Raw genomic sequence first — 25,615 nt, 5'->3', positions numbered from 1 at the left:
CAATTGCTCAGATATCCATGGGAGAACAGAGGAAGCTGGAGAAGAGGAAGAAACCCGCAGAGACTTGAAGCGTGGGGATCTAAAAGAGTAGATGGAAGCATCCTGTTAGACCTGTTAAACAAGAAAAAGGAGAAAATTACAAAAGATTTGGTGGATAAGTAGAGGTAGGGAAAGAGAGAAGTGAAAAGTTGTATCAAAATATTCTAAAATTACGTCTACACCTACCTATAAAAGCTGATTTCGAAACATCTGTGTTAACTCTGAACTGATGTCAGTATGGCAGTTAGATCCCCCTATAAAATAATGTAGGTATTACGGCTGAAAGCTGAGATCCCTGTATTTGCCAACCTGTCTCTACAATATTCTCTCTCCACAAACATTGATTGGGACAAGGAGTGGTAGCCTTCTAAAGCCCTCTGAAGAGAATCTGCTTCTAGCACTACCGGATGAAGGTGTTCAGATGAACTCTGCTGAGCTGGTTTCTGAAGGGACCAGCTGTCACGATTCTGTCCTTTTATGACCTTTTCAGAAACTTTGTGATTGGACATTTTGAAAGGACTTTTGATTTTCATTGTGATACTCGATTAAAAAAAGTATCCTTGAATAAAAAATGTCAATGAAGCTGCCTTTAATTCATATGTACTACTGGGGTATTTGTGGAGTTTTGCACGGGCGACCGACTTTGAGCAGCCTCACTCTTGTAGTGTTCTTGAAGTCTGCAGTGTCTCGCGTTAATTATTTAAGCTGTGGTGGCCTCAGGCCAATTTATGTCAACATGGTTTCATAATGATCAGTAATTGTTTTACACTTCTCATAATAGCATTGTTTGATCTCTAACTCTGCGTTTGTCACCCGCTTGTTTTCTCTCACGGACTTACTGACAGCCTGTGTTATGTTGAGTTGAGTGTATTGAGTGGTTCACAACCTCCAGAACATCTTTTCACACTGAATCCATGTCTTTTTTTTACTTCTTTTGTATATCTACTATTGCTTTTTAAGGAGGCAAAGTCAAATTTAATGTTATTACTGGATAAATTGATGGAATAATTGATAACATACTTGATTACTAAAATAATTGGTACCTACAGCCCTGGAGCTGTGGAAGTGCAGTGTCCTTGTGTTTGGACCTTTGTGTAGTATTTTTTGGATTTTTCTTTATTTGCAATGTGGGTCTTTTGTATTCAGTTTTATTTAGAAATTGTTTCCTTGTGTGTGTCTCTTACTTTACTTTAATGCCTGTCTTTGTCTTTGATTTGTCCAGATCCACGGGTCTTGCTTTACAAAATGTAACACTAGGGGCCTCATTTAAATGTATGCGCATAAAACATGGCCAGAGGGAGTCGCATCCCTCTTCCCATGCAAAAGTTGAGATCCAACACAACTTGTCAGGAGACTGCACACATGAAAGTAATCTATAACCAATGTATACAAACATTTAAGAGCCAGGGGAAATTGCAAAAGGTTAATAGTGAGGTGGTGAGTTATTTAAAGTCAGATTGAAGAAGTGAAATGACTGATGCATCATATGTTAGGTTGCTGAACAAAATGTGAAATTTGAGGCCAGATCAATCCTCCTATTAAAATAATATGTGGGTGAACCCTTGGATCATAAGTACATTTGAGGCCTTTTTGTTCTCTATTTTAAAATGTTCAAGGTTTATGTCGGTATTATACCAAGTTGTTAGGTTAACCTTCTAAATAATATCCCATTTAAAAGTAGAAACTTCTACTTCCTACCACCATGCTTCCAATATCCAGGGGTGTTTCTGTTCCACCTGATTGGATGGACTCTGGTGAGAGGGGTCAGCACAAGCCTTTTGTATATACCCAGCAGAGGCAGAGGTCCATGTAATTGTCCTCCCCTCCGGTTGAGCAGTTTAATGAATGGTGGCAATCTTCAACTACTGTTAAAATGGTAAAGAGTGTGTGGGTCACTGGCTGGCCTCAGATAAAGAGTGTGGTCAAGGTCCAATGCAAAACCGACTTCAACCAGATGCGACTACTCAGTGTCGGCTGGTGTCCTGAACCATTAGCATGGCCGTTGAATACGGATAATGGGGAACTATTTGGATGAATGAAGCACTTTATTTTATGTGAGTGTGTATGTGAGCGAGCAAGGAGAGGGCTGTAGGAGTAACAGCCAAATGTCCATATGTATGTATAACCAGTTTTAGCTGGAGGGACAGTTGTCAATTGTTCAAAGGATCAGTTCTGTCTTAGATATATGCTATTTCTTTTTGAGGAATCACTACCAAAAATCACAGTCAACAGGGTCTGTTCTGTGCTCTTCTATATTGAGTAAAGGCAAAAAGGTGTAGGACACTGGAACAGAATATTCAAGAAACTGAAAGGCTGAATGTGTGTGGGTGAGAGGGAGAGAGACAGGGATGGTGTCAAAGTGTCAGCAAAAAGCCATTCCCCAAAGTTAATCACGTGTAATTTACTTTTGTGCCACAAGAACATGAATACGGCTAACTCTTTTTTTGTATTGAAGATAAAAAAAAATGAGTTCCTCCCTTTTGTTCCAGACTGTGATGAATTGTTAATGTGTGTGGTCTGTTTCTGGAAAATGCGGAGTGCCCTGGAGGGATGAGGAGGGGTTGTTGCACACTTCGACGGAGTACTTGTATTTCACTGTTTTTTGGTTTAAGGATGAATGAATGAATTCTTTCTCCAGAGCCTCAGATTCTGTCTTTATTTCTTTCTCCCCCAGTCTCTCTCATTCTTTAACATTTTTCCTTCTGTCTTTCCTCAATAGCTGATTGATAATGCACCATTGACACGCAGTGGATGGAAATGTCCCTGGGACAAACGGTAGTTGTCAAGTTGGAGTTCATGGTCTACGGGCCTACGAGCGTGATTGTCAATGGGGTCTGTTGTGGCCCTTGTATGGAGTCATCCAGGGGTCCTGACCGCCCTGTTGACTTTTCCCCAATAAAAGCCATTAGCTTCATTGCCCACCAGCTTACAAACAAGAAACCCACAGTGGCTGATTGTGTGGTTGCGCTATTACAAGAGGGTTACAGCAGAGAGACACTTTCTCTATAACAGATTGATTAGGCCACCAATTTCATCACAAACTTCCTTACAATTTTGTATCTTAATCAATAGATGATACATACATACACTTACTGTCATTGTTTAAGGAAATGAGCCCCCAGACTTTGTTCACATTACATTGACGTGTTTTCCGATGCTTGTTGACTCTCAGTATGGTTCTGTGATTTATTTGTATTGAATTACAACTGACTGGCATGGAATTAAATTTCCAAAAACGGGTAGATTTTGTTTTTTCACCCCACTGCGGTCGGATTCCTCTTCTGTGCCAATGTTGCCCGCTAGTCCAATGGGCTGCGGGGTAGAAGCTGCCAAGTTCTTGTCTTAATGCACTGATCTGTACACAAGAGGCAATACAGAAATCTGGCTTCTGTGCTCTTCAGCAGTTTTGTCAATGTGGCTTGGTTCACCGCTGCCAAATAAACACTCTCTCTGCCTCCTGCCAGTAGTGATTTATGGTTGAATACATCCTTGCCCCGTCCACTTTATCCCCAAAGAAAAATCATTTTCCAATTGAGCAGAACTTAGGCCTTGAAAACCGACTCAACATGTGGATATAGAGGTAGAATATTTTATTGGTATTGGCATTCCGTTGAATGATGCATTCCTCAATCTCATGGGGTTGATGGACTGATACGCAGTCCATCTACTGGTCCATGTGCAGAGCTGAATGAGATGCACGTCGTTTTTCCCCTGCTTCTTTTCCCGTACATGGCTGAGGAGTCAATTTGATGTGTGCCACACTTAGAAACCTATAATTAGAGATTTATATACTCGACAGGGCATACTTGTAACCAGCAGGCCAAATGTATTTTGTGTCAGAGGGAGGATGCATGTGTTGAAAGCGGTGGAGTATTATATTTTTTACGTGGAACTGCTTTTTGAACCCAGCAATGTGACACAGTGCGAGTTTTCTCAGTGTATTGACACAATTTGAAACCGAAGAGTGGCTGACCCAGACTACCAAGTGAGATCATTTTGTTGTGAAGTTGTTCTGAGGCATAACAAGAACAGAAGTCAGCAAGCGTATTTACTCTCCCAGATGGTAACTATGGGTGTTTATTCCAATGATTGTGATTTATGATTAAATTAACAGATTTCCACAGCTCAACTCTGCAGTTCCTTGCAGCTCAGCAGCACCTTTATTTGTATGTCTTTCAACTAATTGTTTTGGTGATAAAACGTCTGTCCAGCCCAGTAGGGAGCTGATACACCCACTATTCATGACCTACCCAGCACAAATACTTATTCAGTGCTGCTTTGTTGGTAACCAACGTCATGACATGTTATTGCCAAATGTTGTGCCTTCAACTTGTCTGAGTTTGACAGAATACAGTAAATCCAAGATTATAAAGTAGCTGTAAAGACCAAAGCTTACATTGTCACTGGATGCTTAAAGCCTAAGGAGGAACGAAAAGTAAGATTGGCTTGGGTAGGCTTGAATTCGTAGTGTGCAGCATGATATATCTAATCCTTATATCAAGGGAACAGTGCTGCTCCTTTCTCTTTCTGCCTGCACGGTAAGAGTGTCAAGCTTTACACCAGTATCTCATTAGGAGAGTGACAGCTGTGCAGAGGCGGACAGCCTGTTTCCAGAGACACCCGTGAAGTCACTGTAGGCCAAAGAACGATCAGGGAATATTTGCTGCATACTCCATGAGAGAAGGATCCCCACACGGCAGCTCACTCATGAATTCAAATAGGGGTGCTGTCTAATTCCTTATCAACAAAGAAAGCTTTTATGAAAATATTAGTGGCATAAAAAGGCTGATCGTATCTGCCACTACATCGAGCTCTGTTAGTGTTAATCAGTTTTGTATCGGCCCTGGCAATCGGGCTGCTGCTCAGGTTAATGCCTTCTTTTCCGGTTTCCGGACTCAATAAATTACTTTGGAAACCTCGTTCCACCAGGGCTTGAACTCCCGAGTTTGGTGGTTACTATTAGCCAAGTGCCTTGAGAATGCACTGAGTGGCTTTGATGATAGTCTGTGTTGTGGAAATTGGTCTAACGCTCTCAAAGCTCATTTGGTATGTCCCCAGTTGGGGTGCTCCGCTTCAACCACCCTTTAGTTTTGTGCAGTAAAAAAACTCTTTTAAGATACAGTTAAAAACCAGCCCTGCCTCAGTGAAAGGTCTTATAAAAATTGCTTTGTGTTTCTTTTTGAATACAAACTACAGCTGAATGCTTCAGGCTGTGTGGTCTTATCGTGACACAAGAGGAAGATATAAAAGCCTTGGGCAATGTTTTTTGTAAGAGATGAGGTATTAAATGGCTAAGCGTTGTGACACGGATAAAAACACATTTACAAAAAGTTTTGGGGCTTGCAGCTGTGTATCCTTTAAAGTCAACTGAGCAAGACGACACATCCTTCATCCTGTCTTACAAAGAAGATCAACTTGATTTTTACATCCTGAACCAATTAGCTTTTCTTCATTTCATTTTTCATTCGGAAGCCAAGACTGCAAATACTACACACTCATGTTGCCCGAGTACCTTAGTATTCAAGAAAAAGTGAAGTAAAAATAAGGGGCATAATCCTGTACTGTGTCTACAGAGTGGTGATACGGACTTTGCTTACCTGTTATATAAAGATGTATCAGTTATGTCCATGTTGAATTTGCAGCTCGACTCCCTGGGAGGAGCCACCTTCAACTCAACCTGCTGTTGGCATCGGCCTCTGGGCAAGACCCCTTGACCAATCAACTTCCCTGTGCCTGAAGGCAGGCCCTGGTTTTGCAATCGATCAGTTACCTAGAACTGCGATCCAGCCTGTCGATCACACATAAGGGCCCCACTGTGCTGCCTGACCCACTGCCTCTCTTGCCATGGCAACACTCTTCCCAGCAGACCTGGCTGTCAAGAACAGGAGTTCTCCGAAATATGAAAGACAAGAGTCTCTGATCCAGTGTACACGCATGGGTTTTGTGTCCCAGACCAACATGTCCTTGTCATATGAATAAAACATCTGTACATTTTATTTATTTATTCTTTTGTGGAAAATTACAATATTTTCCCATCTCCTAACCCTAACACAAACCCATACTCTATTCAAAATAATGATGTCACAGTTAAATCACCTCAAGAAAATGTTGTTGCAGCTACATTCAGAATTCGACTTGCATAGAGCAGGATGTGAGGAACACAGAGGAAAGCACTCCCCGAGCTTCCTATGAAATCAAAGTGGCACGGGTTGAACTCTGGACATTCAGACAAACAGACACACACACACACACACACACACACCTCTCTCCTATCGTTTGGGTATTTCTATTTGCACAGTCTTATGTGAAGTCAAGTCCAACAAGTGTTTAAGTGTTTCCGATTTAATAATAACCAATACCCCCCCGCCCCCCCAAAAAACAAAACTGTGGTACGAACAGAACTGTGGCTCAAAAACTGAGGTCCGAACCGAACCAGGGATTTAAAAGTAATGTTACAGCCCTAATCTAAATGTATTTTCACCTTCTCTTGCAGGTCATCCTGATCCTGACCAAGTATTACCATGCCGACTCCACCAAGGTCCTGGAGAGCTCGCTGTGGAGGTAGGCCACGTTTACACAATGTTTGCTCTTGCTGGATATCTTAATGTCATGTCTGGCTTCCGACTCACGCCGACCTTTCATCAGCAAGCATCTTTTCCTTCAGCGACAAAGTCGGTGCCAGTCCTGGTGCCGCGGTGCTCCTTCAAGGGGACAGGCGTGATACACAGTGCTAGGACGGACAAAACATCAGCATGCAGCTACGAATAAAGTGGGGGACCGGAGAGTGGCGCTGGGAGGCTAGAGTGGGCATCTGTTTGGGCAGATAGTATATCAGCATGGCACAGGGCAGGGCGGCGGGCACCGGCAGTGCCAGGGAACAGGGTCAAGTCTTGCTGGCAGAGCTTCCTCTATTTAGCAATGCTGCTGTTTGCCAGAAACACTTCACACTGCTCTTGAGCAGCAGAAAAGAAACAGTGCATTCATTCCACTCCACTTCACATCAACTGTATCTTCTATTCGTACACTCTCATGGAATGTTAATTTCCCTTTTTATTCCACATCTCCCCTTACAGCGCATGGGGTGCTGCTCTGTAGCTGAGCCTGACCTTCTCATAGACAAGGAGACTTAATTATATTCAAATTTCCGAATTAAACCTTAGAAAATAGTCACAACAGGACTCATAACACTGGCTAAAATTATCTCTCTAGAAGACATTTGCGTTGAGCAAAACGTGTCTGATGGTGGTACTTAATTCATGCCATTCACCTCACATAGGCTGCATGACTTCAAAGCCTCAGCCTCTCATTAGTTCTGACTGCCTGTCTCCCTGGAGGACAGATATGAATAATGTACATATTTTTATCCTGCCCCTGTTGATGTTTTAATTGTTGCAGTCTATGAATAATGCTCCAGATTCACGAATGGACAGGCCCCTTGAGAAAGCAAAAACACAGCAAATCGCTGAATTTAATCGGAATTGATTCTAAAGTGTCAAAGGCAAAAAAAAGTTGGCTAGCTGTCTGTTGGCATCATTGTCCAAAAGTAGAAATTACCATGAAATTAGGAAGTTTCCGAAAGGGCCCATTAGGCTCTCTGACCATGACCTGGTGGGTATTGAGTTTGTGGGGTTGTAGCTCAGTTCCTTATCGCTGTCAGCTTGGCATAGTGTGTTGACAGCCACAGTCCACTGGCCCATAGGTCTGAACGTCTCCGGGCTGTAGGATCAAAGCAGAAAGATGAATGGGTCTGCCGTCTTGCCCTGTCAGGTGGCGCAGAGCGAGATGCCAGGCTTCACACAGGGGGAAAGTTAACAGCACAGAGATGAGAAAGTTTTTCAGGGCAGCTGAGTAAATGAACAGAGAACCTTTTAGATTGGGTGGTCTACAGAGGCTCGCTATGTGTCAGTAAGCAAAGCACACAATCGGTGTGTTCCCAGTTGAGCACCTCTAACTGTTAGTGGCCCAGCTACATTCAACCCAAACAAGTGGATATCAGTATTCAGGTGTCAGGTCCATTGTCACATTGCTGTTGAAAAGCCCTGACAAAGGACACATATTGTAGATATGACGGTTTGTTGAAAACCCACATTGTTCAAGGATGTTAGTCAGTACAAACGATTCCACATGTTTTTTTAAGTTTCAATAAGATTCATGTAAGAGCAGACGACTGGCTGTTCCATGCACTATCAAGTGTGTAGTTTCCAGCTCGTCCCTTGTAACCATAACCACACTTTGTGCCATGTCTCAGTGTGCTGTGGAGAGTTTTGTCTGTCCCCAGGCTTTGGCGTCAGTGCTGGCTCTTTTATTATCGCTGCCTGTTACCACTACAGCATGTCTGTCCTTTCGGTCTGTTATGGCTGGCCCAAGGTCCCGTGCTATAACACAGCTAATGAAAGAGCTCCAAACAACTCCCCCCTCTGTCTTGTCTCAGGAGAATAGCCTACTTTGTGAGGGGAGAGGATGGAACAAGTGGGTGGCAACTTCGAGAGTACCTGAGGCTTTCTGCGTGGTTTATGCTCATCTTTGAAGTATAAAAGTGAAAATACGAGACAGATTTCCTCAAGCGAGATGACGCAGGTTTATCCATGTGAGGGAAGCGAACCTGTCTGTTGGCAAAAGGTCATACTTCTCTCTCTCTTTCTTTGGTTATAGAAGTGTCAGTGTGTTCAGGCCCTGGTCAGTAATTATGCTGAAGAAATGATGTTATTGTGGTGTTCTTTGGCTTTGGAAAATTACAGCGTTCAAAAGCCTGCGCCCCTGGAGTAAGTAGAGATGCCCTCAGTTGTCCTGCTGGGAACATGAGTGTTTTGTAGCTTCACAACTGTTAAAGTTTGTTTGCTAATACCAACCCCAGTTTCAGAAAAGATAACAACCCATTCAGTACATTTAGGAGAGGTACCTAAACTTTTTTCTTTGTTAACAATATTAAACCAAACGCATTTAGCCTGATACTATCAAGCACTTAAGATGTTTAAAGCAAACGTCTTTTTAAAGTGTTGTCCAAACAAAATTAAGGAGTAGTATTTACACTCTTTTCAAATGGCAATGAAGAGATACTGCATCTTGGCCGGCGGGCTGCTTCCCATAGCCTCCATGAGATCTCTTGCCAGTAATTAAAGAGAAAAACTCTTTCAGACAGTGTTTTGTAAAGCTCAGTTCTGCACATAAAAAGTGATTGAATTAATTGTGTGTGGATCTGAAAAAGGAGGACTTGAGAGATAACTTTGATACCTGCCTATTTAAAAATAAAATAAAATCCCGGCCAGTTAACATGTAAAGATGGCACAGATGTCAGGTAGCCAGATTCAAAAAGGAGTCAAACGTTTTCGCTGTAACTCAGGAGAGGTTTTTTCTTGGCTTTTCGATAGTCTTCTAAGAAATCTTTTTACCTCTGAATAATAAACCTTGAACAGTTTCTGGAAACAGCAGATGGTGAAGAGTGTTTGGGTGAATATGAAACCCACAGTGAGTTCCTAATCTGCTTCGCTTGAGGATGTTTGAACAAGATATTTGTCCAACCTGATATTGTCTCTTAGTCGACTTGTGCCGATTTACAGCTTGAATACAGATCAAATTTGGACACCGCAGCAGAGTAAACAGAGAGGAAGGCATTTGTAGATTAGGCAAAGATGTGAGGATTTGCCCGTACAATACCAAACACTGTGATGACTGAATGCTGACAGAACTCATCCTAAGACTCTGTTTTTCCATGTCGGGCCTTGACATACACACAGTAAACCTTTTTGATCCTCCACTGAACGAGGCAGCTATGTACCTCTTCTTTAGGCATTGAGTCCTCAGTGCATGTGTTTCTCATTTTGAGCTGATGTATTGGGCTTCATTAGACAGTCTGTGGCCTCTGTTTGTGATTTGATAGATATTACTCTGATTTCCAGTGGCGTTTTAACGTCAGAGAAAGAGCTAAATCCTGTCTGAGAGGCTTGTGAATCCCGAAAATGCATTGCTTTAATTCATTTGCCAAAAGCAATTTGTCATACTGTATATACAGGATCATCCTTCAGATAAGATGGTGAAATGCATTTCAATTGACTGGGCACAAATCCAGGTTTATTGAATATTGGTTCTAACATTGGCCTGGTTGTTTCCAGAAAGCCATACTGATCAAATCAACTTTCTGTATTTTAATAGTTGTTAACCCCAACAGCTCACATCTATGCGGTCCGTTCACTCCAGCAGTAATCACACACTCACATAAACAGGGTGCTGGTGTGAGAGTCAGGGGGGGGGGGGGGGGGCATCTATAATTTATACCATCTTCGCACTTTGTTTGAAGAGGCAATGGGGGCTGGTAACCATCACACCAGAGGGCTTCACTGCTCCCTTATGGATGAGGAGATCGTCTGACAGGCCAGCACTTCAACGTACAGTAGATCAACCACACCACACTTGTGCTCACCCAGCTGCTCTGCCCGTCACATATGCTGAATTGTCAGATATGCTAAACTGCCTCATCAACCAGAACCACACACCCAATCTGATTAAAAATGTCAATGCTTCATTCCAAATGCCAAACATACAATCCAAAGGCACAGGGCTGTGTGAAACGGTGGGCATGTTTTTATATTCATTTGGGGGAAATTTGAATTTTTAATATGTGGGTCTGTATAGTAAAAATAATACTTATTGAGTGTGTGTGTGTGTGTCTATGCATTTATTTGTGATTATTTTAGTCTCTGTGTGAATTTGTGTATCAGCAAGACATCAGCTAAGTAAAAGAAAGAACAGAGAGACAGACATCGACAGGGAAGGGAGTGAATCAAAAAGAGCCTCCGGGGTTTCTTTAGACAGAACAGTAGGGGGCATCACACTTCAGACAGAAAGTCCTCTCTCTCTCTCTCTCTCTCTCTCTCTCTCTCTCTCTCTGACTCAAAGCGAGCAGTTTCTCTGTTTTTAACAAAGCCGCTCTTTAAAACCTTGTTCAAGAGGCAGAACCATCAGGGAGAAGATAAGCGATGATAGACGCAGTCCAACCTTTGATGATTCTTTTTGGAAAAGTGGGACATAATAGCAGCAAAACAGTTACATGATACAAAAGAGAAGAAGGAAATTGTGCAGTTTTCAAAGCTATAAAAACTATTTCTCATCTTTTGAAGTATTGTAAATGGCAGACAGGCCATCCTTGCTCATGCAACATTTGGAGTCAGCACATATACACTGACAGTAATTATGGGTAATCCTACAGTTTGAAGTACCTTAATGCATCACAGTCAGTCTTTTATTACAAGACAACTTTAGAAATAACAAATTTATTTCTACTTAAGACTATTCTAACTTATATTATTCTTATCTAATGTCCATTTACTCCCATTTTGTGTTCTTCATCAGTGGATATACTTTGTGGCAGTTTTTCTTCTTGAAGATGAAGGCGCATTTTAAGGATGTGTTTCTTGAATCTTGGTGAGGGTTAAGGAGAGGGGATATTGAACCTTGTTAAGCCCTACAAGACTAATTGTGATTTGTGCTATGGAATATTTACATTCAATTTGATAGATTGAATACGACACAGACAAAGATGTCAATAGAGCTTTTGGTGAGAAGGGCCATTGCCTGTGTCAAAGTGGATGATCACCACAGTAGAATAAATAGGTTACATCCTGCCTCTGCCTGCTGCACCACCCTGAACCTGAACACTGTGTTCTTGTGAATGCTTCTGAGCGGAGGATCTCCTGCGATGTTGTGCATGTGGGAAAGGCAACCTCCGGAGAAAAAGTCCACACCCAATTATCCGGACTTCCTCAGAGGCCATGTCTGAAAAGGGATCTAGAATTTTTGGCAAATCTTTATTTTTTTCTGCCTGCCCTCACCTAGACTTGACTGTTTAGGTTTAGCCCTGAGAGTGTAAAGTGATGATTGGATAGAGTTTGGTAAGAATAAAACACTGGGGAGGGGCAGGTTTATGCCCACATGGTCTGGAAAATATTATGTATATTGATGACCCTGTACAAATCACAGTTTTCTGTGTTCACTGAGCTGGGTCAGTACTGCAGGGGAGGGGTTGCAGTCTTGCTGGAGATGAAGGTGGGGCTAATTTGTATATTTCAATTTTTTGAGGAAAAAAAACATTTAAAGTTTTAAGGTACAGTGATGAGTTTTTGGAGATTTAATTAATTTCAGAAGAGGAACAGGAATAAAGTTAATGCTGCTGTCAATGTACTGCAGTTTTGAAACTGTGGTTTTGAGGCTCATTCGGTGCAGGGAAGCATCACAGCTACAGCTCACTTCCATCTTTGATGCCTCCTTAATCAGTTTATTTCAGACGTGGGTGTGCATCCACTTATTATTTCACCATTACAAATGTGTTGATGATTAGTCCTCCCCGGAGTCCAGATCACATTTCCCCAAAATAAACCAGGAGAGAGAGCCACAAAGTAGAAACAGTCGCTTTGGGGCTTAATCAAGACAGCGTGTTTTGTTTCCCCTGCTGATTTTGCTCTTACCCTCATCTTCTCCTCACTTCCACTCATTTATTTCCCTCTCGGAAGTCGATTCTGGTCGTTTTCCTTCTTTCTCTCTCTCTGTTCTCATAGTGTTTCTTCCTCAGTTCAGATGGTCTGGGGTGCTTTAAATACTTAATCGAGGCGAGCGCATCATCCTCCCTCCAAGCCTACACAGCCCAACCCCACCACCACATCGCTTCCCTCGTCCATGCATATTTCACAGCCTGGAGAGAGACACATACAGTAGATAGTGTGTGTTAGAGAGAAAGAGAGAGAGGGAGCACCCACAAGAGCTCTGCTTGCTTCCTAAGATGGCAGTCGGCAAGTGTGCTCTCTAAACACAAGTGGTCTGATATGTAACCAGACAAAAGGCCTCCAGGGTCACGCAGTAATGGGTGGAACCATTTTAGAGAGGATGTTTCATCCATCCATGCATTTATCTTTTGTCTTTATGGCTTAACCTTCAATTGTCACAAGAGGGCTGGAACAATCCCATCTGACATTTGGGGAGCCAAAATACAGTCAAACAGCGATTCACACTCACGTTCACATCTATGTTCACTATAGAGCCTCCAATTAACCTTACCCCAATCTACTTGTCTTTGGACAAGAGAACCTGCAAACTACATACAGAAAGGATCTTATCCAAGAACATTGTTGCAATGAGGTGAAAGTGCTAACCACTTCCCCAGCACGCCGACCGGAACTACAGAAGGAATAACAGTTAAATATGAGAAACTTGACCCTAACCCAGGATAGCTTGAAGAACATGTTTGAGGTTAAAGGAAAGAACCAAAAACACGGGTACAGCGGGGTAATCAATAAGTTTATCCAATGATGGATCATTTATTGTGTTTGGGTCGAGCAAAGGCTGGACCATGTCTCTTATCTCCTCCCAATAGGAAAAGACAGTGTAGATATGCATCCGGCTACTGATGCATCAGCTTCTTCAACTGACTTTATTAGAGGAGATGCACTTTCTCTGCCTTCAGTGGAATGTAAACTTTTTCATTACATTTAATCCTGGTAAATTAAATTAATTGATTAAGCAATGTATTCGAATGACTTTAATGTGATAATCAGTTGTTGTGTTACCATAGAAAACATACTGACTTGGTACCTGTGACAGTCTTATTATGATACAATGCCTCAGATGCAGTTTGAAACACACTGTCATATCGGCGTTTATATGTAAACAACAGTTCAAATGAGTATATATTTTGAAAGGGGTCACTGGTAGTAGACAAACCTACATAATTCAACTCATTAAACTGGCCCTTTTTAGCCAGTGTTTTTGCAAAGACGTTTGGTAAACCCTCTCTGCACCATCTGCCCAGCACTAAAACAGTGGACAACGTGTGAGACTGGCTGGAGAAAGCACATGGAAGCATTTAGCGGCTGAAGGACAGATGTTCCTGTTCTTTCCTGATTTGTTGGAGACCAAAAACAGAGCTGAAAGACGAGTGAATACTGGAGCAGCTGGACAAAAAGTCCAGATGAATGTTGTCTGCTAAATGCATGTTTTTTTTTTTCTTTTTTAGTCCCTAGGTTATAAATGTAAGTTTAAAAAACTTATTTCCAGATTTTACGATAAAAAATTGGATTTGGAAAATGCTTTACTTCCTTTAACACACAGGAGTCATGAATTATATCAGCCCAACTGACAAAAACCAAAGTCTGTAATAGTTACAGACACACAAGGCACATTACTGCTGGTATGTAATTTAGCCAGCGAAATGGTCCCCAAAAGAAGATTATAAAATATAATTTTACATTTTGGGAATTATAACCAGCCTCACATGGAAAGTTTGTTTACTGTCAAATAACACAATTGCAGAGGAGGATGGAGAGGTGCAGGAAACTGGGCTTACTATCTGATTGGACCTGAAAGGACGTGTAAAATGAGACAACCGTGCATGTGGCCGTGTATATAACATAATACCATGCAGTATGCAGTATAAAGGAACTGTATGTAGAGCACATTTAGGCACATCAGGGGTGCCAAACTCAAATTCACAGTGGGCCAACATTTTTAAATTGCTACAAGTCAAGGGCCAGAAGGATTCAACGTTTATTGAAAACTTATTGAAAGAACCTTAGTGCACATATTGAACCTGGAACTAACAAGGCCTATAGAGTATTGCTGATAAAACAACATTAATTAGGAAATAAATGAAATATAAATAATACAGAATACATTTATCAGTGATGACACGGCCCCGCCCCTGATGCTGCAGGTTGAGCACATTCAGGTGGCTCGTGATGTCACACAGAAACGTTTTATTTCGGAGCTCTGTTGTGCCTTTCCCTTTACTTTCCATAAACTCACAGATCTCCTCACGCAGCAGGAAAAATCTTTCCAGCACCTTGCCATGGCTTAGCCATCGCACCTCTGTGTGATAGGGCAAGTCACCATATTCTGAATTTAACTCCTCCAGAAAAGACTTGAACTGGCGGTGATATAAACCTTTGGCTCTGATAAAGTTAACCGCTAATGTTATGATGCTCATCACATGTTCCATTTTCAAGGCTTTGCCACACAACGACTCCTGGTGTATGATGGAGTGATAAGCGTTCAACTCACTTGTGACGTTTTCCTCCTTCATCTTTTCTTGGGTCCTCCCCACCAATCCCATCTTTTGATCGCACATCGCAGCTCCCACCTGTCTTGAAAACTACTGTTTTCAAATTCCACCCATCGTTTAGCCATTTTTTGGGAGAGGTATAGCGTTTGCAGGTCGCGATTGACTTGCTGACACATGGGCAGTGCATTTTGGGATTTGTCATTCACTCTTGACCCGCCGACTCATCAGCCAATGAGAGCCTTCCATCTCACACAACCCACCAGCCATTGGTCTAGAACTGTCACATGCCCCATCCCGACCTGTTCACTGACCCTCAAGAATTCTCAATACTCATTTTGTATTGAGAACTTGCAAAACACTGCCGGCGGGCCAGCTCTAATAGTAAATAGATTTGATCATGCGGGCCATATATAATTCATCCGCCGGCCACATCTGGCCCGCAGGCCTTGAGTTTGACACATGTGGCATACATGAATGTGGGAGTCCAATCTGGCCCATGTGGCAGGCCATCTGGAAGAAGTTTTCCATTTCTTCCTGTGAGGAGGAACACTAGTTTGCAAGAGCACACGGCTAGATGAGAGAGAGAGAGAGATAAGTTCCTTCTGGATCTACCTCGGCCTAAACTGTGAATGTATTCCCACAGGAAACAATAGTTGGCACAGATTTAAGAGCCAGCCGCCCCCCCTCACTCTCCTCTCTTTCCTTTTTATCTTTATCCCAATTTCATGGCCTCACTGGAAGTAACTTTCCAAAAGGACACACTGACTTCTGGACCACACACTGCAGAGCAAAGAACCGTGCTGCAGGAAAAAGTATAACCTGTGGTATTTGTGGTTATGTTTGGCTTTACAGCTCATCAAAATAAATTGAGATTGATGACCCAGACGTTGATATTATTTCGTTTTTCCTGTTTACTGCGATGCCAAAGTATAACATTGAGAAAACAAATTTAATTTGAATTTGTTTATTTTACCTCTGCACTGAAAAGATTCCGGGCCAAGATCAATTTCGATGTTTTTTTTATGCGTGAAAACAGGTTCAGAAATGTGCTTGTTTTTCAGATGTGAAAAAAAAGGTCTATGCCATAAATAGCACCTTTTGACAATGTTGTTGTCTTTATCTCTAAATCTGTTGTTTGGTCCGTCCACAATTTGTTGAACGAATTGTGATAACATTTGATGAATCCTAATGATATTGGTTATCTCTAATCCTCTCGAATAAGAACCCATCTCATTTATGAATCCACAAAGTATTTGGTACTTTCTATAAACTTCACTAGTTCACATAGGTTGACTTGGAATTATAGCAGAAGGATATAAAGAAATGGGAAACAACAAAAAAGGAATAGGGGAGCAAAGTACGGACAAAGAATAGATGGACAAAGCGGCCAAGTAATGAAAGGTTGGAGTGAAAAATAAAGAAAAGACTAAAATTGAGAAGAATAATAGTCTTTCATTAGCGGGCATTCATTGATATTTTAACCTCGTGTCAGCCATTTTCTTTCTATTCTATACATTCATTGAGGAGAGGGAAGAACAAGACAGCGCTGGAGGACAGATGTAAAACTGGGAATTGGGCTGTATGTGAAATATTAATTGCCTAACAACATGTCATCTTTCTGTAGAGAAGAGATGGAAATTGGCTTGTCAACACTGCACACTTAAGACACCCTGTAGTTATTAGTTGATACAGAACACGTAATTTTTTACCTTTTTTGTCGTCTTTCTGACCGTTCTGTCTGTTCAGTGCCACCCACTTAAATAAGACTGGGATATAAATGTTCTCCTCAATTAAATAGGAAATCTGGGAATTGTGGGTTAAGAAAAGTATGTGCGTGTGAAGCCAGACTTTCCTGGCTCCATCAGCAAAAAAACGGCGGTGTTTCGCAGGATCAATGGCCACATGCGGGGAAGTTAGCTGTAGGTACGCACATGTTTAAACACACACAGACACAGACACACACACACACCATGCCCAAGCTGTCCCTGTTGTGTTTGCATGTACAGAGGGAACAACAGGAGGATGGGACTAATCTTCTTGTTTGTACCTGTATCACGTTTGTTTTATACACTCTCAGCTCGCACACACTACCGCACACACACCGTTTTGGCAGTATATAATACAAAATTGTGTCATGTGTGTGTGCGTGCTTGCGTGTGTACCTACCGTAGATAGTGACCGGCTGTTTGTTTTAGTCTAATAAAAGCAGTTGATGTGTTTGGACAGGCTTTGATTGTGTACCTAAAGCTGTGCTGCCACAGCAGGCCGGCTCAACAACATGACCAAGCAGCTACAACATGGCACGGCTTCCACAGGCTCCTCCAGGTTTTGTCATTGTAACCTGATACAACACCAAAAGTTCAGTACAGACGTAATTTTGAAGCTCATCGGCTATTTTCTGATGATAAATTAGTCTCATGGGGCAGTGGAGACTGCGGATTTAGTTCGCCCTACACTGTTAACAATCCAAATCAAATGTTTCTCCATACAATGAAGATGAACAGTGACACTTTCTGTAGGTGATTTAGGCTCAGACGACATTTTAGCCAATCTCTATTAACGTGTATCTCTACATGAATCCAGAATCAAAAGGCTGATAGCCGGTACATTTCATGTCAATGGGTTTCTCTGCTCTCTCCATGGACTGTTTACCTGCGGCAACTAAAGCCTGCTCAACTGTGATTGGTCAAAAAATATGTGGAAACCAGAAGGCTTGTCCCTCACCTACCGATTCTATAGATGCACATGCAAAATATGTTGGTAGAGATAAAAGAAGGTGACAAAAGTTTCGAAGATGTGACATTTATCCCTGAGCCGGGACCTATGAACAGCCAGCATAGATGTGCAGGATGATGTAGCCAACCATTCGAAGAACGCTGCTGAATAATGGATAATGGATAATCAGGTTTTTCTCTGTGAAAGCTCCAATTGAACTTGACTTCCCACCTCAAACCTTCATTGGTTGATCTTTCTGTCTTACTCTGGCATGCAATCCGCCTTTAAAGCAGATTGCATGTGTTGGCAAACAATCAAATTAGTTTTTACCCTGCTTTTTACCTAAATTCTTTATTATCTTTAAGATCTGGTATGTCCCAGTGCTAAGATAGCAACATTTATTTTACATAAATGCTGATTAAATATCCGTTGTATCTGACACACTGAAATATCACAGTTATAGATAAGATAATCCCACACCATACTTTTTAAGAGCATCTTGATCCAGATAGTGAAAGTCCAGCTTAAAAAAATATATGGTTTACAAGTACCTTAGAGTAAAGTTAAACCAAATCAATGACCTGAATGAGGGAAATCCTTTCAAATCCAGCATAATCGTTTGACCCAGCGTTAACATAAAATCCTCAGCTTTTTATAGATGAAGCCTCAATACACTGCACATTTTGTAGTATTGATAATGTTTTCACTAAAGATTGACCACATGTTTTGACCGATGAATCACCAAACCTTTGTATGAACAAAAAATTAAAAAGACCTTCATTTTGTGACCGTGGAAGCTTGAAGTGACCCCGCCCGACACACAGCTCAATGAAGATTATGTCTCTATCCTCAGTTCTCATTTCACAAGCACGGTCACTCTTTTCCAGCAACACACTCAAAGTAAGCTATGACACTTTTGTGGACATTGCATAAAATTGAAAGTCCACAAAAATTAATTTCCTAGAAACTAACCCTAATAATAACTACTACTTGCCTAACCTTAACTTTTACACAAACTAGAAGTGCTGATAATCCCAAAATCACACAAAAACGACTTTTCCAAATTTGGGACATGGTTTTTGCCCCAGTTAAACAATTTCTCTCTGGTCTAAATTTAGTCTGGAAAGTAGCCTATGACACACGCACACACACACTCACATGCACATACACATTCACACGCCACGCTGTGCCAGCTCTGTTTTCTGAACAGACTTGGCATCTTCATCGCTCCATCATCAGTAACACTTTAGTGGTCACAGAGAGCTCTTCATAAAGTCTTATTGCTGATTTATTTATGAGCACAGCGCCATCAGAACAATGAGCCTTTCAAAAACACTGCACAGATAATTACCATAAAACAATGGCCATTATTGCGTTAATGATGTCGTAAAGATATGCACGCTGGGACCATCGGATGAGCTGATTTGGTTAAGTTGTGGGCCTGTTTGAGTTTTCTGTTTGGCTTTGGTTTATGACCTTTTATTGGCAGGGAGGAGGGTGTGTGTGTGTGTGTGTGTGTGTGTGTATGGGGGGGTTACATTGATGGGGTGAAGTGAGGTGACTGGGAAAATGAAACAGAAAATATGTCTTATTTCAGAGAAAGCAAATCAGTATAATTCCCAAAATATTGAACTACTCCTGATGCTTATGTTTTTGTTTGTTACAAAATACTTAGTTTGGTTTGTGCGTACTGATATGGACGAGGACTCCGGGACATCAAGTTATCTTGGGTCAGGAAGCAGTGTCTGTTCCAGTGTGCTAGGCATCCCACTGAGAAAGTGCTTTAGGGGGAAAGGCATCATTATGAAATGCCAGCCAACACTTGTTGGTGCCAGAGAGATGGCATTTACTGAGACACTGGCAACAAAAGACAGACCCATCCCCCCCTATTGACACAAAACCAAATTCAGCTGATGTCTCTGATCCAGAGAGCGTCAGAACAGGAGAGTGGGGAAGAGAGCAGGGAGGGCAGCATGTCCAAGGAGAGAGAAGTGATCCATGAACTAATTTGGCAAGAGGAGAACATTGACATGTCCCATACAGGAAGAATGCCAGCAGCTGATGGATGCTGGGTCTGGGGCAGGGATGGAGGACAGGCACACTAACCCATGCTCCCTTAGAGGTTAGGGCCTTCTCAGAGTGATCTCCCCAGCTGGCCACAGAATTTATCGATAGGGGGCCAGTTTAACATGTCGGCCAAGGATAAATTAAAGGAGCTCAATCAATGGAAATACATGTAAGTATTGTTGTAGCACTTTAGAAGGCTGTTGTGGAGCTGGTTGTGCTTAAATCCTAATCTGCTTTGTTAAAATATCTGTTTTTAATATTTGAATGATTCTGATGTTCGTATGTCAAAATATTAATTCTGGACAAATTGTATGAGCATACTAAACATAAATATAGCCATGAATCAATACAGTTACATTAAAATGTGTTCAAAGGTTATTTATAGTTTTTCCAAAAAGAAGGGAAAAGTTGGGTTCAACCCGAATTGACTAAATTAAAAAATATTTTAGTTATTTTTCTATAACTACAAATTTTGCTGACCACTGGGCCAAAATGGACAAATATCGGATAAAGGTGACTCTGGATTGATGGTTGACTGGAGGGAATAACAGCTCAGGCCTGAATTGTGCTTTAGTTACATTTCTTGCAAACAAAACAGACTAGTATCATCATCGATAGTCAGAAACAATATGTGAGGTTTGCAGTGTAATTGTTTTAAACATGTATTGCAGTTTGGACCAAAATCATTTGCATTCATTTGGGGGGTCTATGCTGAGCATATTTTTTTTCACCTGACAAAAAGCTATACATGCACAGTATTTGTAATATAACAGAATCACATCTATGTATTCATATGTGGTTGCACTGACTGAATCTGAATTTATGATACATATTGGGTGAATAAATATTCAGCAAACTACCATATCAGAGCATGTGCGTCTTGTGACACCTTGTGAAACTTTGGATTCTGCAGGACTAGGGATGGATGGGGGGTTGAATAATAGAGTGAGAAACTGCAAATCCACAGACTTGGCATAGAGAGGGAGAAAGAATTATTGAGTGAGAAAGTGGGGGGATAAAAAGAAAAGCTGTGAGGTGTTGGTGTGCAGGGGTGACTGGCCTGGTGTATGGGGGCTTTGATAGTGGCAGGAGAAGGGCAGCATGGTCTGAGACACTCTCCTCCTCCCCCTGCCGACCCCTCAGGGCGACACTTGTCACTCTCCTTGACACACACACACACATGCACAGACACACACATCACGCACTACCATATAGTTGGATTTGACTGTTGCCCGAGGCGAGAGGGTGAAAGGAACTAAGCCAGGCCCAGTCACCACTGGCTATCTCAATAAAACATTGAAATACATACAGTACCAGTATATGATCTCTATTCAATATAGCCGCTCACACCTTACAAATCTCCAGCACCTCCACCTCACACATGCCAATGCACTACAGGTTGTGAGGTGTGGGCAGAAAGCCTGGAGGGGTTGGCTGATCAGCCCAGAGGCTGAGATGAAGTCAGACTCTTCCTATCTCACTGAGTCCCTCTTACCAAGAGGCCTGAGCCGCTGTGGCCATCCTGTATCAACCCCACCACCTTTTTACCAAACACCGTCAACTCTGCATTCGAGGAGGTGCCTGACTAGCGCTGTCACCATGACTACCGAATGCAAAAAGCAGCAGCACCCGCGCTGCTCAAGCCAGGCGCCCTGCGTGTAATACATTCATTTAAATGCCATCAGCTGAGTAAATACAGAGCGGGAAATCAAAATTGCATCTGACAGGACATTTAATTATGTCTGACATCTGGGCCGTCATCTTTTTTTTTCTCTTCTTCCTTCCGCCCCTCCAGAAAGTGTAAGCATTTTATGATTGCTGCTCATGCTCATTCACTTCACCCGCGGTTTCCTCGGCCAAATTAAACTACAAGACTACTTCAACCCACAACCAGCGAATGTGGAAGTCCACCAGGGAGGAGGAAAAAAGCCCTGTACCCTAAACAAAATGACTGAGATGACTTAACAAGATTCTGGGCTGAGGGGAGGGAGCTTAGGCCTGCCTTAATCTAGCTGGGGCTTCTTAGCAGCTTTTCTCATAGGGGGGAGTTTAATGGTTTTTTAATTAAAGCTGCATTTGGCTCTGCCTACAGCGTGAGACGTTCTCCTCATCTCCCCTTTGTGACTTCCCTGCCTGTTTTCTCTACTGGTTCCTCATGCCCCGGAAAACACCCACTTCAACAACTCATGTTTATGTCTCTGAAAAGCAGATGGAGGCTGTTTTGGGCAGAATTACCTTTTTGTACTTGGCCCTGGTTTGATCAATCATGTTCAAAAAAAGGTGGGCGGAGGGGTTTTACTATTACATGTAAATGTCCATCACAGATAACTCAGAGATACACCTGTACTTCCAGAAGCATTCTCTGGCTACTAGCAACTGGTTCTGATGCAGTGGTAAGTGGTTTCTATTGTAAGTCTTTTGGATGAAAGTGTCAGCTAAATGAAATGTAATGTAATGGTTTGCGCTTGTTTTTCGATGAAGCACAAGTTGTAGTTGCAGTGACATCACATAGATTACAACACTGAATGAAGATGAGTAAAATCACGGAACTGACATCTTTGGCTTGTTATAATGCTTTTTTGTGGTTCTTTTGGACTTGGCAGCTCTCAGGCTTTAGGATAAATTTTTACTTTCACTAGCTGTTGTGCTTGCAACTAGCTTCAGGCAGCTCAGTGCCTTTGAGTATGAAGGAGTGAAAGTTGTGCCAGCGAAGAATGGTTAATGTTGTGATATTCTGCTTTAAGGTATATGACTCATACCCCACTTTCTTAACACCACTTGTGTTCCACGTGTTTGAATGTCCTATTTTAAGTTAGTATAGTGTGTGTATGTGTGTGAGAGGGGGGGGTGCAATGTAGGCATTTTACGCCAAAGATGAAGGTTCAGGAGCTTGTGTTTTTCATCCCCACAACCAGTGTGAATTGTGATTGGTGTAAAAATCACCGGCTGTCACTCAGTTCAAAATGTTCCTGTGGGACAGTGTATCTCTGTTTTCCTTGGCATTCAATCAGTCAATCTACATTCATCTTCCCTGAAACAATGGGACATATTACATCAATACATTATGTTGAAATCAATAAAGGCTAAGTCCAGTACTATACATTTATCTTACAGGATCAATACCATCAATAGAATGTTCCAGCTCGCGGGCATGGTCTAAGCTTATTTTATACCTCGGGCCACAAGTGTTGTTTTAATACTGTTGAAAACAAATCAGTGAGCCGCAGTGTGAAGGTGGGTTGAGTTAATTTAGTTTCATTTAGTTGAGTCAGTCCCAGATATCAATTCTGCTGTTGGAAATACTCTTGATATCAAATACTATGTGTATTAATCAATAGAGTGAGCAGAAGTATGAGGAAGTAATTCAGCTGAGTTTTTGTTTTGTTGAATCAAGAATAGGTTCAGCTAGGGACGGATCCAGGGGCTGGGCCAGGGGGGCACTGGCCCCAGCTGAAATCTGATTGGCCCCTGAAGTGCCACGGTCCTGTCAGTAGTCGAACAGTAAATAAGTAATGACTTAAATGTGCACCTTACTTTATCAGGAATTTTACATTTTTCCTTTCTCTGTAATTTGTGGCCCCTTTATGGCCCCTGATTTAGAGAAATCCTAGATCCAACACATTTTTTAAAACCCCAATCATCTAAACTCTAGTGGTGAAGTTAAAGAATTGCATAAAACACTTTGTCAGTGTTGATTGTGGCCTTCAAGAGTGTTTTACTGAAATAGTTGAGAATGATATTGTACATAGACTATCCTCAGGACAGACGTCTTTCTCTGTTTATGAATGTATGCTGACAAAACGATGCATGCGGCAACAGACACCATTGTAGATTTTATTTTTTGGCACTTTTACACTTGGAGACACATTCTGATACATAAGAGGAAGAGAAAACACCCACTATCTCTCAATCTCACATACAAGGAAACAAGAGTCCAACAGAAGGTAGTGTACGGAATCTACATCTCCACTAGCGCCGCCATTGTTGCGTGACGTCAGACAACTTCACTGTGAAGTCGGTGTTGATGGAACTCTGACATTGAGTTGCGTTCCATTGCACTTTCTCAAGTAAGAGTTCGGAAAATTCTAACACCCGAGTCGTCTGTAACCAGCACTAGTGGTGGGCGCGCCTGGGGAGGATGTCATCAACCCTGGGCCACATTAATAACCTCTATATAACCTAATTGCGTCTGACTCATGGCTTCAGTAAATGTTGAGCTTGTGGTTTTCCCTTTCCCATGGTTCACTTCCGGGATAAAAGATGCATTGGCGTGTGACACAGTGTCTCCCAGCTTCAATACATCTAATATGAGTAATAATTATTGCAAGAGGGACATTATCATAATTTCTCTTACCTCTGTGTTCCATGGCAACTCTCAGCCTCTCTCACTCAGTATGACATCAGCCTTTTCTCTTCCCGCAGCAGCAGCTGTGGATAAAACGTCTCCCTCCCTCTATAAACCATTCATGTCCACTGACTAAATTGATACAAGAAAGGCTAAACTGCGCATCAGAGATACTTGTGCTGATTGAGAGCCAATTGAGAAGTTTATGTCTAATGAACCCCCCACACCAGGCTCAAGTAGTATATCTAAATTTGCGCTGACTCTTCTTTCAGTCTGCATGGAGAACTGTAAAATATCCTCTCCTCATTAAGGCTTTTTTCTGTCCAAGTCTTCCCTTTAACCGGTGCCCTGAGGTAAAGGAGGTCACAGCTACGTACTGTGAGCATTCGGGCAGGAAACATGTTCACTTGCGTTGAAATCAGGTGACATTGTTACATCCTATCTTGTTTTTTAAGATGCAATGTTATAGTTGTTAGCAACTGGAAACCACAAAGGTTCTGTTCAGAGCTCACTGTGAGACTGGGACTGCCACTGTATGCGGTCAGTGGGCTGAAGCCAATTTGAGTGGTTGGTTTTGTCTCAGGTTTGTTAAAGAGGACACAATCGAACCAAGAAGCTGTCCAGTGTCCCGGTCACTGGCCACTGAAGCAGGTCCACTGGAGCAGTTTGGAACTAAGGGCTCTTCCATCTAATGAGCACACCGCATTACCACCACTGCTCTTTGGCTTTCCTCACCATGCATGTGTACTGCTGGTCCGGGGATTAAATTGATGACCCTATGATCGGTATCCGGCTCCTGGACACCGGGAGGGTCTCTACAAGGTTTTACCTTTGTGTTTGAATGAAGAAGTTTTGTTTATTTTAGATAGTGTTGTATTAGGTTATTAAATGGTGTAAAAGTATGCAAAAATGTACTTATAAAAAGCTTTGGACTTTACAACAACACAGATATCTCCATAGTGTGCAGGCCCTCTCTGCAGCCTCCATGATGGACTTGATAGCTTTCCTTTTTGCAGTGCCAGTGATGTAAAGTTGAATGTAGACCTTGCTTTGTGAATACGGGCCTGAGTTGAAGAACTCTGAAGATTGTCCGTAGCCTCTCACTCGGATTTATGCGCACCTACAGTCCTGATTAAACAATATAACAAGCAATGTATTATTAGTGTTAATTTTTTACTAATTAGTGGGTTAATTGATGTGTCGTGTCATGTTAGATGAGTCCCCTACACTTTATCCTTTTCTTTGCAGTATTATCATTCCAGTTGTCATTTTGACAAAACATTTGCAACAGTGATCATCATTAATTTACACAACTTTATGTTTTTTCACAAATCACTTGAGCATACAGCATTACACCAAGCTTTTTCTCATCCACCATATTTATTTATTTATTTGTTTGTTTGTTT

The 25,615-nt window shown here is 41.9% G+C and overlaps 1 protein-coding gene across 3 annotated transcripts in view; it reads left to right on the top strand.

Annotated features, from left to right (window-relative positions):
- Positions 1 to 25,615, top strand: part of sorcs2 (sortilin-related VPS10 domain containing receptor 2) — a 270,183-nt gene that overhangs the window by 72,557 nt on the left and 172,011 nt on the right. For all 3 annotated transcript variants that reach the window (XM_062384316.1, XM_062384315.1, XM_062384314.1), the window contains exon 2: positions 6,533 to 6,600. In XM_062384316.1, the coding sequence (XP_062240300.1) occupies positions 6,533 to 6,600 (68 nt within the window). The remainder of the gene's footprint in view (positions 1 to 6,532; positions 6,601 to 25,615) is intronic.

Source organism: Platichthys flesus, chromosome 24 (genome assembly GCF_949316205.1).
Source record: "Platichthys flesus chromosome 24, fPlaFle2.1, whole genome shotgun sequence".
NCBI classification, from domain to species: Eukaryota; Metazoa; Chordata; class Actinopteri; order Pleuronectiformes; family Pleuronectidae; genus Platichthys; species Platichthys flesus.
The sequence above is the reverse complement of the archived record's forward strand: the minus strand, read 5'-3'. Positions and strand labels throughout refer to the sequence as shown.